The sequence below is a fragment of the Corella eumyota genome, chromosome 5 (genome assembly GCF_963082875.1).
Source record: "Corella eumyota chromosome 5, kaCorEumy4.1, whole genome shotgun sequence".
NCBI lineage: Eukaryota > Metazoa > Chordata > Ascidiacea > Phlebobranchia > Corellidae > Corella > Corella eumyota.
In genome coordinates this window covers 5,528,321-5,541,685 of record NC_137494.1, presented here as the reverse complement: position 1 = coordinate 5,541,685, position 13,365 = coordinate 5,528,321, and the positions used below count along the sequence as shown (strand labels likewise).

At 29.6% G+C, this 13,365-nt stretch overlaps 3 protein-coding genes across 5 annotated transcripts; 1 reads left to right on the top strand and 2 right to left on the bottom strand.

Annotated features, from left to right (window-relative positions):
* Positions 1-68: 68 nt before the first annotated feature.
* On the bottom strand, positions 69-5,840 carry LOC145752903 (small ribosomal subunit protein mS39-like). 3 transcript variants are annotated; one of them, XM_082569268.1, is made up of 18 exons: positions 5,703-5,840; positions 5,463-5,621; positions 5,183-5,317; positions 4,523-4,649; positions 4,309-4,404; positions 4,020-4,166; positions 3,828-3,941; positions 3,497-3,640; positions 3,186-3,327; positions 2,919-3,059; positions 2,508-2,634; positions 2,257-2,338; positions 1,999-2,089; positions 1,491-1,650; positions 1,287-1,403; positions 949-1,012; positions 635-773; positions 69-205 (listed from the first exon to the last, which is right to left on the bottom strand). In XM_082569268.1, the coding sequence occupies exons 1-18, from the start codon at positions 5,741-5,743 to the stop codon at positions 186-188; spliced, it is 2,046 nt and encodes a 681-aa protein (XP_082425394.1). In that variant the 5' UTR covers positions 5,744-5,840; the 3' UTR covers positions 69-185. The 3 variants fall into 3 exon arrangements, with proteins under 3 accessions (XP_082425394.1, XP_082425395.1, XP_082425393.1); XM_082569269.1 differs by having other exon boundaries at positions 685-773; XM_082569267.1 differs by having other exon boundaries at positions 75-201.
* Positions 5,841-6,233: 393 nt separating this feature from the next.
* LOC145751830 (charged multivesicular body protein 6-A-like) lies at positions 6,234-7,226 on the top strand. Its single transcript, XM_082567947.1, has one exon. It carries the CDS (start codon positions 6,409-6,411, stop codon positions 7,021-7,023), a length of 615 nt encoding a protein of 204 aa, XP_082424073.1. The 5' UTR covers positions 6,234-6,408; the 3' UTR covers positions 7,024-7,226.
* A 1,056-nt stretch (positions 7,227-8,282) lies between these two features.
* Positions 8,283-12,337, bottom strand: LOC145751829 (protein FAM221B-like). The gene is made up of 8 exons (XM_082567945.1): positions 12,187-12,337; positions 11,334-11,467; positions 10,948-11,091; positions 10,392-10,502; positions 9,416-9,560; positions 9,128-9,193; positions 8,958-9,070; positions 8,283-8,868 (listed from the first exon to the last, which is right to left on the bottom strand). The coding sequence occupies exons 1-8, from the start codon at positions 12,246-12,248 to the stop codon at positions 8,690-8,692; spliced, it is 954 nt and encodes a 317-aa protein (XP_082424071.1). The 5' UTR covers positions 12,249-12,337; the 3' UTR covers positions 8,283-8,689.
* Positions 12,338-13,365: the final 1,028 nt, after the last annotated feature.

Here is a 13,365-nt window from a genome sequence, read left to right as displayed (position 1 = left end):
CCATGTGTGGAGACACCACGGTGCCGTCATCTTTTGGTAACAAACAAACAGTGGAATAAACACAAAAAAACAATTAAATGTATTTTATTAATAAACAACTCATTTGTTATTTATAGCTATAACAACACAAAAAATTTGAACTAAATCGATTTATTTTTACACGACTTTCCGTTTTTTTCTTGTTATCATCTGCTTGTGCTTCTTCCTGTGTGAAAAAAAACAAATAAACTATAGGTATTTAAAACAAGGTAAAATTAAAAAAAAAAACTACAAAATTTAAACAGTTTTTAAAATGATAAACCTTTTAAATACAGATTTATGAAAAAAATATTAACATCATAATTCCGACTGTCAAACAGGCAAAATTTTGACATCCTACTCAGTGGCGGATGGTAAAAAATTTAGACTTCCAGCGAAAAAAAAAAAAAATTCGAATTAAAAATCTTTGAAGAGATAAATTTACCCTATTTGCTACCCGAAATTAGATCAGTAACTAAATGTTTTGCCAAAATTTCAATTAAATCGTTTTTAATTATCGAAAATAATTTAAATAAAAGTGTTTTGATCGCAAATAGCCAAACTTTGTCTGACAGGGGACAATTTCTTTAGGCGGTCAATTTAATCCGCCACTGACCATTGCTCGATTTTTTTTTGAAATTCATTTGAACATAATTATGCGGGTACATTGGTTCGGTTAAAACCTCCTCTCCTTCGGATTTCGAGGACTTGTTATTATCGGTATCTGGGTCCTTTACTTCAATATTTTGCAGAAGCTAAAAATGTTTGAAGTAAAATCACATGAAAATTTTAGGAAATAATTTCATTTCACATTTTTTTTTTATTTAAAAAAAAAATTAAGAAAAATAATGATTCCTGGCGAAATGCTGTTTATACTTATTTAAAACAACAAAAATTGTTTTGTTTAAACTTGTTAAATATTCATCTTACATTTTTGATTAAAACAAAATCATTTTCTTTCACGTAAGCATCACAATATTCTTTTGCTTCTTTCCTAAAAATCAAATAAGAATACAAATATTTTGGTATCTAAGTAAAAGCAAAACATACACATAGAAAGCCTAAATATTTAAATTAAAAACCCCCTAAAATATAAAAATCGTTGAAATACAAGTGAAAAAGTTACAAGATCAATTAAAATTAAAAATAGAAAAGATTGATTGAGGTCAAGGTTACAAAAGTAAGTCAGAATAAGCCTGAAAATTCTGCAATTTTTACATATCATTTAATATTAAAAACACAAGTTTGTTATAAAATATGAAACTTACGTCAAATAACTTGGCTTCAGTTCTGGCAACAAAAGCATTCCTTTTTGTAGCAGTGCCGCATCAGTTGGCTCTCTAGCTAGAAGAACAATACAAACACTGACCAATTGTGAATAATTCCTGGAAAAAAACAAGAGGGTCGCAAAAAAATTTAAATAAAATTTGAAAATAAGTAAACTTTTTTCAAAAAAAAATCTGAATATTTACAATATATTTTCAGGAGATTCCTTTTTGGCTAAATTTAAAACAAGTAGCGAAACATTTTTCAGCTGGGTTACAGTGTTTTCATCAGCATATTGATACAGATTTACAGCAGCAGTCATATACGCATTAACTGCTTTCATCCATATTTTGGGCTGCAGTACCTCTGAAAATAAAATTAGCTGTTTAAAACTTGCAATATTTTCCTGGGGCAAGGCTTGAGACACAAAAAACAACACATTATGCAAGCTGCAAAATTAGGTTGTAAAAATCTTACTGCAGCAGCTAGCCTTAAATGCCTTTGGTGGTACAAACTCCTGCAAATACCAATCTACAGGCAAACTATTAAGCAGTAATTCACCCCAACTGCTAATAGAAACTTAAGACTAAGATCAAAAAACAAAAAGTTACCGCATGGGTAGAAGAAAAGCAGGCTTTGATGCATTTAAGATAAACAAATTTACAAAGGTTGTGGGTGTAAATGAACACAACCTTTAAAACAGTTAAAAATTACCTGTTAATAGGATAGGCAAATATTCTGGTGCTTTGTAGCGCTTTATGCATCCCAAGAGCATATTTTTTCTGTGCCATGTCATTACTGATTTCTAAAAAATATTTTGTCAAAAAAATATAGTTTTATATAATTGTTTAACTAACTGATCAAAAAAATAAAAAAAGATTTTTAAGTTTGTCAAAATTATGAATTTTCCACTTTAAACTTTCAACTTAAATTTTGTATTAAACAGTACCCGACTAACAAATGTACACATACCATTGGAATAAGCTTGCAAACAAGTTTATAGACATCATCCATGGTTGGTCCATGTACTAATATACAATCAAGATAATGATTACTAAAAAAATAAATAGATTTGAAATTTAAGAGAAATTTCGAAAATTATTCTTTTAAGAATAGTCAGATTTCTTCTATTATTTTTTTAGTCTTGATATAAATTTATTCATTGCTGTGGGAAGGCCCACTTTGCAGCCTTTATATAGGATAACATTTGTTAAAGCATTTACTGAAAGTGCATTCTCTCTACATTTTTGGTCAGCTTTCGATTCTGTTTATAAACATACAAATTGTACACCTTATGAGCCAAAGAGGGGTCGGATTTAGCAGACCTCATTATCTGAGAAAACGCAACAACTAAAAAACAAATTTTGAATATTAAAAAAAAAACTCTTTTTCTTTTAAATTGTTAGCAAAATTACCGCAAAAAAAATTTTAAATTGTTAGCAAAATTACCCTTCTTTTAAATTGTTAGCAAAATTACCGCAAATACGGCTGAGAAATTGCTTTTGATATATTGTACAGAGGGGTACATGTTATGGTATTACAAAACAAAATGACTACAAAAACATGTAACTCATTAACAATGCTTAAACCGAATTAAAATTAATTTAGAAGACAGAAAAAGTTGCACTACTTACCATCTTTATAATATCTGTATGTAAACTCTGTGTTTGCTATCCTGTCCATGTAATTATGCAATGTTGTAGAATATATTTTCCTTGACAAGATTGGAGATGACAAAAACATAAAAATGTTTGCATAAGTGTAAAGACAGGGTTCTGAAAAAATAGTGTATAGAATAGACATCACAAAGAAACACAGCAAAGAGCTTAAATTACTTAATGTAGCCTTGCAAAAAAAGAAAATGTTTTTAGTCTTTTACAAAAAATGTCTCTGTAACTTACTAAGGTCCATTTTTCGCATGTGGTCTAAAATGGTATCAAAAAAACCAACGCCTAAGTTGAAAGAGAGATAGTTTTGAATTAGGCAATGGTAGGTTTCATAGTCAGGAGAAAGTTTGAGAGATTTCATTAACTGCAAGGATTCCTAAAATTAAAAATAAATGTATTTTACCAAGAAACATTTTTAAGTTTACATTTTTGTGTCGAGCAATACCTTCAATAAAAATACACATTTTTTGCCAAACGTAAAACATTATTATAGCCAAATTAAAATAATCTGATGCCACATTTTATAGTAGGGCATTTTAACAAACCTTTATTAAGTTAAGTTTTCCCAATCTTTCAGGTACGAATCTGGATGCAAATATTAGGTTGTTAATTGTTTCAACTGAAATTGTAATTTTCTTCATGTAAAAGTGCTTTTTGTAAAGTTGAATCACCTTTACGCTTTCCTTGTTCTGCAGAAAAATTCAACAGTAATTTTAAAATTGATATCATACTTTTTATATTACATAATTTTTTTTATCAAAATTACAAAATAAACAACATTCAGTTAAATGTTACTTAAATTTTTGTTTTTATATAGCAACAGTTCGAGAATTTTAAACGTGCAATGCTTAAAATACTGTATACTAGTTAAAATACCGTTCTATAAGCCAGAATCATCACAGAAATTTGTTCAGGAGTGGGATTTTTTATGCTATTGAAAACTTTCTCTAATTCCGACATGTCTACTTGATCAGGCAAACGGTAAATAACCTAGAAAAAAATTTAAAGTAGTATTACAAAGAAATCAAAAATATTTGAAAGCAAAGTTTAAAAACATAAAAAATTTACCGCTTCAGGTGAATTTTGAAGTCTTTCCACATCCTCAGAATTTCCACGATAGAATGCAATAAATCCAAAAAAATGATTAAAAACACTGTCAGGAATTACAATTTTTTGTTTAACAAGTCGATGATACATGTTAATGCTTTCTGGAACCTTGCAATACAAAAAACTATTTTTAGTTCTAAGGTTCACAAAATTTTTCCAAGTAAAATATTCTAGATTTTATATCAAAAAATCGAAAGCGTAAGTTGTTTATTTTCAACAAAAATTAATAACAATATTTTTGCTATTTTACTTTTCTATCCTGGATTAATTTTTCCAGTGATTCAACAGAAGTTTCAAAAAATGATTCAAAAGCACCATTTTCTTGCATTTCTGCAGTTTGTTCAATCTAAAACATAAAATATTAAATAGGCAAAATATATAACAATTTAAATCAGTCTGTTGTTGTGCTTTACTTTCTATTTTGTATATATATATATAAATATAAAACAGTAATAAAAAATAACCGGTTTTAGTATTTCGATTTCTGGTTGATTTGGTTTGAGCCATATATCAGGATTATCTGCATCCCAGTCAAAACTGAATAACTCTGAATTTTCCCTAATGATGTGTTCTGCTATTTGTTCCCCAGTTCTGTTAGGGAGTAAATTAAATTTTATAATCTGCGTCTAGCCTAGAAAGTAAAACAGTTTTCGACAAGATCTCACTAAATCTAAGAAATAGTGTAATACTCATACACTAGTAGAACGGCTCTAGTAATTACCGCACAATACACATGACCACCCAAGGTCATAAAAGACAATACATTTACGACAAAGAAAAAATAAGGAAATATAGCAAAGCCTGTTTTTTTTGTATTAAGGACAACTAAAACCGTTTACAAAAAGAGAGTTAGGCCAAGGATTAATCGAAAGTGACCGATTGTCTGTATTTGTTTTTTTTAATCGAATGACAGTACTTTCAAATAAACATTCAACGCGTCCGGTAGAATCCTGTGTGGTAAATAGTCACATTCTGTGTGGTCCTGTGTGGTAATTAGTAGGACCCTAGTACAAGGCTACCCTTAGATGTCATATTGAAAGTGCACCGTTTCTTTAAATGTTGGCTTAAAAAAACAAAATTCACGCATGAATTATTTGCAACAATCAAAATTCAATGAAACTTACATGATAGCATTTTGGTTTCCATTAATGTTTTTATGAGTAACTCCCCAAAACATTGGAGTGTATAAGCCGTCAGATTCACGCACAGTTGCATATTGTGTTGATTTGTTTAAAGTTTCAAGCATTGCCGTACTAGACCTTTAAATTAATACCAAATCAATTTTAAATTTTTGATCTTAAATTAGACATCAGCTTAATAAGATACACTAATATAACATAGTTAATATTCCCAAAAATATTTGTCATATAGTTTTAAATATTTATTTTTTAACATAATTTTTACCATGATTTTTGTAGAGGTATATCAATTTTATTTTCAAGTTGGGATAATATTATTTGCTTCGCCTTTTCTGCATCTGAAAGTTTATTTTCTTTATTTTGGGAAGCATTTGGACTTCGAGAAGATATTGCCGTGTGTATTCTTCGTTTATTTAATAGAGATCTATATATAATTTTAGTTTAATGTAACGCAATAAATTCAAAATTATTTTATAACGTTAAAACGTAAAATTGGTTTAAATACCTTCGTATAACCTCCTTTAGCTGACAGTGAATACAAAGCATTGCTTTTTAGTTTTGATACTAATTTAACTTGCATTTATTTTAACATAGCCAAATTTAAAAAAAATTATTTCTCGCAACGTGCTTGCACGTGTGACCTTTATAATATTTTTATGCGACTTCATTTTTTCTTTTTACCGTTTGTCCGCGCCTTTTTCAAACACTATTCTCTCTAAATAGCTTCCATGTTTATTAGTTAAAAAATTCGAGAGAACCTTAACAGAAAAAAGAGACAAGAGGATAATATTGCGCGCGTTAAAAATATTATTGAAAATAGCCTATTAAATACAAAATATATTAAAAAATGTGTATTTATTTGGTTAATGTTTATTTAAAACAGGAGTATTTTGTCGTTAATGTAGGCTTTAACTAATTTTAGTGTGGGAATGCCTTGACCAGTCATAAAAATTTAACTTTGGAAGTTTCGTACTGGGGCAATGGCGGGCGTTAGCTAATTGTATCTGCGATAGATAAATAGTAAAGCATATTATGTCTGTATTTTAAATGTTAGATATTGATATTTTCAAATGGCTAACTAAAAAAGTTGGGTAACTTAAATAACGTAATGTGTTTGTTTTCTGCTAAATTATGGCAGTCAGCAAGTTGACTTGCAAACTAATTTATTTTATAAATTTTTTTTCCTCAGTAAAAAAATGCAAAAATAGAGAATGGGAAATTTATTTTCACCAAAGAAAAAACCTGTCAGTAGAGTTACAGAGCAGGACAAAGCAATCCTGGAGTTAAAGAAACAAAGAGACCAACTTCAAATTTACCAAAAGAAAATTGACAAAGAGCAAGAAAAATTAAGAGAAATTGCAAAGCAATGTCTTCGAGCTGGTCAAAAAGATAAAGCCAAGTTGCTTTTAAAAAAGAAACGGAGACAAGAAACGCTGCTGAAACAAACCGATCAACAGATTGAAAATCTAGAAACTATGGTTACTGACATCGAATTTGCACAAATGGAAATGAATGTTGTTCAAGGCCTTAAAGTTGGTAACGAATCACTTAAAAACATGCACAAGCTGATGTCATATGAAGATGTGGAACGGATTTTGGAAGAAACAAGAGAAGGGATCGAGTACCAAAATGAGCTTGATAGTTTGCTAGCAGGATCTCTTACTGATGAGGATGAGTCATCAATTTTGGAGGAGCTCGATGAACTAGTCGCAGCACAACAAGATAAAGCCCTGCTTGACTTACCAGATGTGCCAAAAGAGATGCCTGAAAGTTCTGTTAAAATGCAAGAAAAGGTTGAACCCGAAAGAACAATGCTTGCTGCCTAACTTTATCCAATATTTATGAGTTTAAAATTTATATTATTTGTAATTTTTTAAATTAATCATTGATAAAGCAGTAATCTTGGTAATATTCACTTTTAAAATGTTCAATTATGTTTTCGTTTTGTAGTTCCAGTTATAATGTCGTTAAATACTATAGTCCTATTGAAGAATAGTGTGTATTGTGGGCTAGTTTTAAAACATAAATGTAAATAAATGCTTAAACTGTGGATTTTGTAGGGTTCTATTTTTAAGCATTAAATCATTGTATAAATGTACTAATAGATATTTTATTCTTTATTTTACATCAACTTAAAACTATTCTTTATCTACAGAATTAGTACTAATTTTAAAATAACTTAACTGTTTGCAATGGAATCCTCCCCAGCCATGAACACTAGAAGTAAGACCCCTCCTTCTAGAAAGCGATCAATAAACAACCAATCAACTGTAACAGAAGAAGTTATCCAAATTCCTATTCCTAAAAAACGGCGCCGTAGGTCAATCAAGCGAAAATCCTTACTGGACACTGTTATATTAATGAAAGAACACATCAGTAGCGCAAATAATACTCCAGTCAAAATTAAACAGACCTCTGTACTTAAAGAAACCAAAACCATAACTCCTATTTCCCCAATCATTAAAAAAACAGAAAATTTAGATGAAATTGATGAGGCTTCACCATTTTACGAATGCTTACAAAAATACACAAGACTAGATACGGAAGTTTGTGAATGGAAAAACTTAATCAAGGATTACCAAACCAAAGAACAAGAAGTCAAACTAGATTCCGCATATCCCTTTGCTCATAATGTCGAAAGCAATATCAAAATGACGAAAACTGCAACCAAGTCAACCACAAATACCTTGAACTATACTGCCCTGTCTCAAAAAATAAATCAATTACGACAGAGCCTAAAAACATCAGTGCATTCAGTATCTAACACCATATTAGCACTTCGTGATTATAGTATTTCGTCAAAATCAAAACAACAAGTGTCTATAATAGAAAACAAAGATGACAGTGGATTTTATGAATGTCTATCTGCCGACCCCAAAAGTCTTGTAAAAAATTTGGCAAAAATAGACAAAATTACTGAAAACATTACATAACATTTTTTTGCTATGAAAATATGTTAATAAATTTTTTTTAATGTTTTTATTGTTTTTTGTTACATAGTGTTTGTACATTTATAAATTGTTTGCAAAATTAAAATTATTTTTATAAACAGTTCAGTATATATATATGCTAAATAAATATGTATGAACATAGTTAATTTTTAGAATATTTTGTATATTATATGAGCCAGGCCTTTAACAATATATATACACCCAATGTGCTCAAATCTAACATTTTGGTAAAAAAGCTCCACCTTTTCTATCCTAAAATCAAAAGCCCATTGGTACCTAATTTATATATTTTGCATGCACTATAATAAAAATAAATACAATGGGTTTCTACAAAAAAAGGTGAATAAGAAAATAAAATTTAAAAATAATAGAAAACTTGCAAAGATACCACGCCTATAATTAAAAAAACAAATTCATGCAATTTAAATAAATAAAACACTTAATTTAATACAGAAGTAATTGTGTGCTACACTTTACTGCATTGCAAAATTAGTAAAAAAAATTAAAAGTGCTGAAAACAATGAATCTATAGTCTTACAGTTTACTCGAATGGGGATTTCTTGGGTTTGCCATAACCAAATGGCACCGGTGTATTGTTATCGCTTGGCTGTGAAACTGTACCATTTGTGATAGCTTTAAACCTGCTATTATCACTTTCCTTGCCTGTTAAGGCCATGTTTCTTAGCTTTGGGATCTCAGCAAATGGCAAACAGGCTTCCCCTAAGCCAGAAAATTATGATTTTATTGCAAAAAAAATTCACAATCTTATTGCCTTAAATATTACAATTTAATTTCTAAATGCAACAAACCATGAGGTAATCCCTTGTCCCTGCGTGCTTCTTCAGTATCAAAATAAGTTTCATGATCCTCCCAGTGTCTATCACAAGCAGCACATAAAAAATTAGATTGAAATTCCCCACACCTAAAAAAAATTGTGAATAAAGTATTTTCGTATTAAAATAGTTAAGTAGTTGTGTACCTGCATCCTGCTTTATTGCATTGGTGGATTCCTGTGGCTGCATGGTCAGTATGAGGATGCTTGCATCTGAAAACAATATCAAGTTTAAAATTTTAGACTTTTAAAATAAAATTGTATTTATATAAATTAATAAAAAAGCTTGGCGTAATGTGTAGTTTTAATGTAAAAGCTTGATATAACATTTAGATATTCAAGAATTACAAAAATCAGCTGGGTTTAAACATTCTACTAAAATGTGTGTAAATTAAAATCATTTCCAACATTTTGTTTGCATTTTTGACTTCATACCTGCATTTTGCTTTCCATGTACTGGGATCAAAAGAGGGTCTTCTTTGCAACCAGAATTCTCCAACATCTTCTGGTCTTCCAGGAATAAAAGCAAATGCTCTGCATCGACATTCAGTTACCGAACAAGGGACTTGGGATTTCGGACCTGAAAAAATTAAATGAACTAATGCCACAAAATCAAATTTATAAACTATTGTTTATTTAAACTGCACAATTTTTGTTTATTTTTGATATGGAAAGATCGACTTCACAACCTAAACATAGATTAACATTAGGTTTTCTGACTCAGTCTTGAGTTGCCTTTGGTAGTTTGCGATATATTACAATAGTTAAGCTGCTGATTAAGTGTTTGCTCGGTAGAAGTTCTTACCATTTATAGCACCTTACTTTAGGGCGCTACAGCATGACTGTAGTGGAGATTAAATCATTTATAAACCATTGTTAATTTATAATGTAGTTTTTGTGTTTGGTTAAATTATAATTGATGTACAAAAATATTTAATTTGTTGTAACATTAACAAAATGCCGTACAATCTATATTTTTTTATTTAGGTATTAAGCTAAAGGAAAAAAATGTAAATAAAATAAAAATATTATTTTTTTAACTATTCAAATGCTATTTTAGAAAATAAATAAATTATCCAATAGTTTAGTTTAATTGACCACAAATGGCACACATATCTTAAGTCAAAAAAATTCTTATTGGTTTGGATTACATTACAATTGGATACCTTAATTATTTCATTTCAACCACCCTAATTTAGTTAAACAAACAAATCAATTGAAGCCTAACAATACAATAAGGCTACTCAAATTTCATATCAACAAAATGGCATAGTTTTGTATTTAGTAAAAATAGATCAAATTTTAAAATATAATGGTGTATTGAAAGTTAAAAAAATTCTAAAATTATTTCTTAAATTTTACTAAAGACATTTTTTATATAAATTTAGACAGAAATATAAAAAGGTTTTACCATTATACTGGCTATGTTGCTTTAAACGGTGTCCACAAAAACACATTGAATCTTCACCAACCCTGATACAATCCCATGTAAACTCTTGGCATCTCCAACCAATATACAAACCTATTTAATTGGTTACAAAAACAATTTATTTTTTTATATTCATTTATCGTCAATGTAAGAAGGTCGACTTTATGACCTAAACATAAAGTAACATTAGCTACTCCGACCCAGTTTCGAGTTGCCTAAATCAGTTTATAATATTAATAGTTATTATTGCCTAATATTTGAGCCGCTCATTAAGTGTTAGATCAGCAAGAGTTTATACCACTTTATTCAAGGGCGCTACAGCATAAGAGTAGTGGGGATTAAACCCAGGACCTCATGTAGCAAAGCCAAGTGTTTGGACCACTACACTCAACTGCTGTTTAAATATTTTAAATATGAAGAAAAAATAACTTTGAGTCTTAGTGACTACACCCCCAATACACTATATCTCAAAAGTATGCAAAAAATAGGATTTAACAAAATTGTTAGAGTCTAATATACACTTTTTTACAACAATTACCAGATTGTATGGATTTAATTGCAGCTTCTGTCTCCGGTAAAAATAAATCCTGGAGTCTTTCTTCAAATTTTTCTCGATGCATTGCTTTGGCTACTGAAAGTAAATCTCCCTTTTTTGCTGGTACTATTGGTCTGGCAGTATAACCTTAAATAAAAAAGTGTTAAAATATTTTGTAAAAAATAATTAGTTTATAATCAATTGTTAGACTACAGTCAAATAATTCAGTTAAAGAATTCCCACTTATTTTTTAGAAGTTATAAAGACTAAAACCACCAATGTCATAGAATAAAAGCACTATAAGTAAAATTAATTTAAAAAGAAAAATTAAAATTAGATAATATATAATATATATATATAGGAAATAAAAAATAGAAAATGAATTATACTTCTTTTTCCAACTTTAAGTTTATTTCCACTAAATCCCCCTTTCCCAGGTCGAAATGGGGTAATACTTTGCTCTGGTACATCGTTTAAACTTATGGCAGAGGAGGTACTTGGTTGATCTTCAGCAGAAGATTTTCTAGATGAAAAAAGGGATCTCTATTAGTTTCGCACGCCCGAATTTAACAAGGCGTTATAACCTAAGTATGGCAATTGTTCAACCAGACATTAAAAATTAGTTGAAATATGTTTTAATGAGTATAACTTAGTCCACTTTACGAGTCAGATGTGTTAATGGGTAAACTGAATATGTGAGGGTTAGGGTAAGGGTTTAATTTATGCAACCTTTTTGTTTAATTACATGTGCCGCATTTTGGCTACACACCCTGTTTATGTAGGGCGTGCGAAACTAATAGAGATCCGAAAAAAGTTGTGTAATAACACTTTTTTTTTTTTTATTTATACTCACAACAATAAAGGGGTCTCTATTACTTTTGCACGGCCGAATTTAACAAGGCGTTATTACCTAAGTATGGCAATTGTTCAACCAGACATTAAAAATTAGTTGAAATATGTTTCAATGAGTATAACTTAGTCCGCTTTACGAGTCAGATGTGTTAATGGGTAAACTGAATATGTGAGGGTTAGGGTAAGGGTTTAATTTATGCAACCCCTTTGTTTAATTACATGTGCCGTATTTCGGTTACACACCCTGTTTATGTAGGGCGTGCGAAACTAATAGAAATCCCAATAAAGAAGCCAACATACATAACACAAAATAAAATAGCAAAATATGCTCATATCCGATTAGGTTAATCATTAATAAAGACGCTAGACTAAACAAAATCTCTAAAATACTTTTTATTCTTGTTTTTTGATTGTCCACTCTTAACTTGCTTTTTCTTGGAACTTTCCTCCATATTTAAAATATGAAAAATTTAAGACAAACAACAAAAACTTTTACGAATTCATAGCCTTGGTTATGAATCGGGCTTGTTATTGTTTTTTAAATGGCATGCTACCGCGAGTCAATGATATAACTTGAATGGGACATCAACTGTTAACACATTTCATTAAAAAAAATTTAAAACAAAATGTGGCCCACAGTTTTTAACAAATTCACAGTATTGAAAATATAGGCAACAGAACTTAAATTCTGAACTTACAAATATTTGCCAAGTGCATACCTAAAAGTTACATGTCCAAGACACTATAAACCGTAATATAAGATACGATCTATCGTTTAAATTTTTACAGACCACCGGCCTATAAAGCAATAACGAAACAAAGCGCGCAATTTAGTTGCTTCGTTGCACAGAAGGTATTTTGTTTTATGCCAAAATGTTTTTGCTTCATAAAAGCCTAGCCATATTTTAAAGGCTAGCACGCTATCAAAGACAATTGTTAAAAAAAATATTGTTTGTGTTAGTTTTAAACAAAAGTAATTTTTTTTATAAATTTTAAAATTACGACCTAATGCATAACAAATAGCATGCATTATTTCAGTTAAATAAAATAAATATTAAGCTTATTCGAATTTATTAAGTGTTGACCGGACAAGGTATACAGTTTGACAGTACATAAATTTTTTATAAGGTGAAAACATCATTTTTAATAGGTCAGATACATCTAAATAAGACGTAAAGGGATCGCATGAGCTTAAAATGCATACCATGCGACAACAAACTATAACGTTCAAATTAGCTTATTGCATAATGAAATGTAAAACAAGCAGTCTTTAATTGCATAAGGTTGTAGGCAGGTTAGTTTATTTAACAAATAATTTTATTTTACAACAAATATACAAATTTAATTTTACTTCCAAGGCGTCATAAATGCTTTTTTGTAAAAAATAATCGATTGCATTCGGAATTCTTTTGTACGAAAGCAAAATCAATGTCGTAAATTGAATTAGTGGGTAAAATATACCCGAAATACATTTTTTATTAAATAACAGACGGATAGGTGTTATACATCAGGAAGCCTTTATTTTAATGCAGCTTGTACAGTAAAATAAAAGAACTAAGGGAAGGCAAT

Coding starts and splice junctions, on each gene's coding strand:
- LOC145751829 (XM_082567945.1), bottom strand. CDS start 12,248: ATGGAGGAAAGTTCCAAGAAAAAGCAAGTTAAGAGTGGACAATCAAAA. Junction 11,092..11,333: donor ACTTAAAGTTGGAAAAAGAA/GTATAATTCATT, acceptor TTTTTATTTAAG/GTTATACTGCCAGACCAATA. Junction 9,194..9,415: donor ACATGGAAAGCAAAATGCAG/GTATGAAGTCAA, acceptor TATTGTTTTCAG/ATGCAAGCATCCTCATACTG.
- LOC145752903 (XM_082569267.1), bottom strand. CDS start 5,743: ATGCTTTGTATTCACTGTCAGCTAAAGGAGGTTATACGAAG. Junction 3,641..3,827: donor TGATTCTGGCTTATAGAACG/GTATTTTAACTA, acceptor ATTTTTCTGCAG/AACAAGGAAAGCGTAAAGGT. Junction 2,339..2,507: donor GTAGAGAGAATGCACTTTCA/GTAAATGCTTTA, acceptor TTATTTTTTTAG/TAATCATTATCTTGATTGTA.
- LOC145751830 (XM_082567947.1), top strand. CDS start 6,409: ATGGGAAATTTATTTTCACCAAAGAAAAAACCTGTCAGTAGAGTTACA.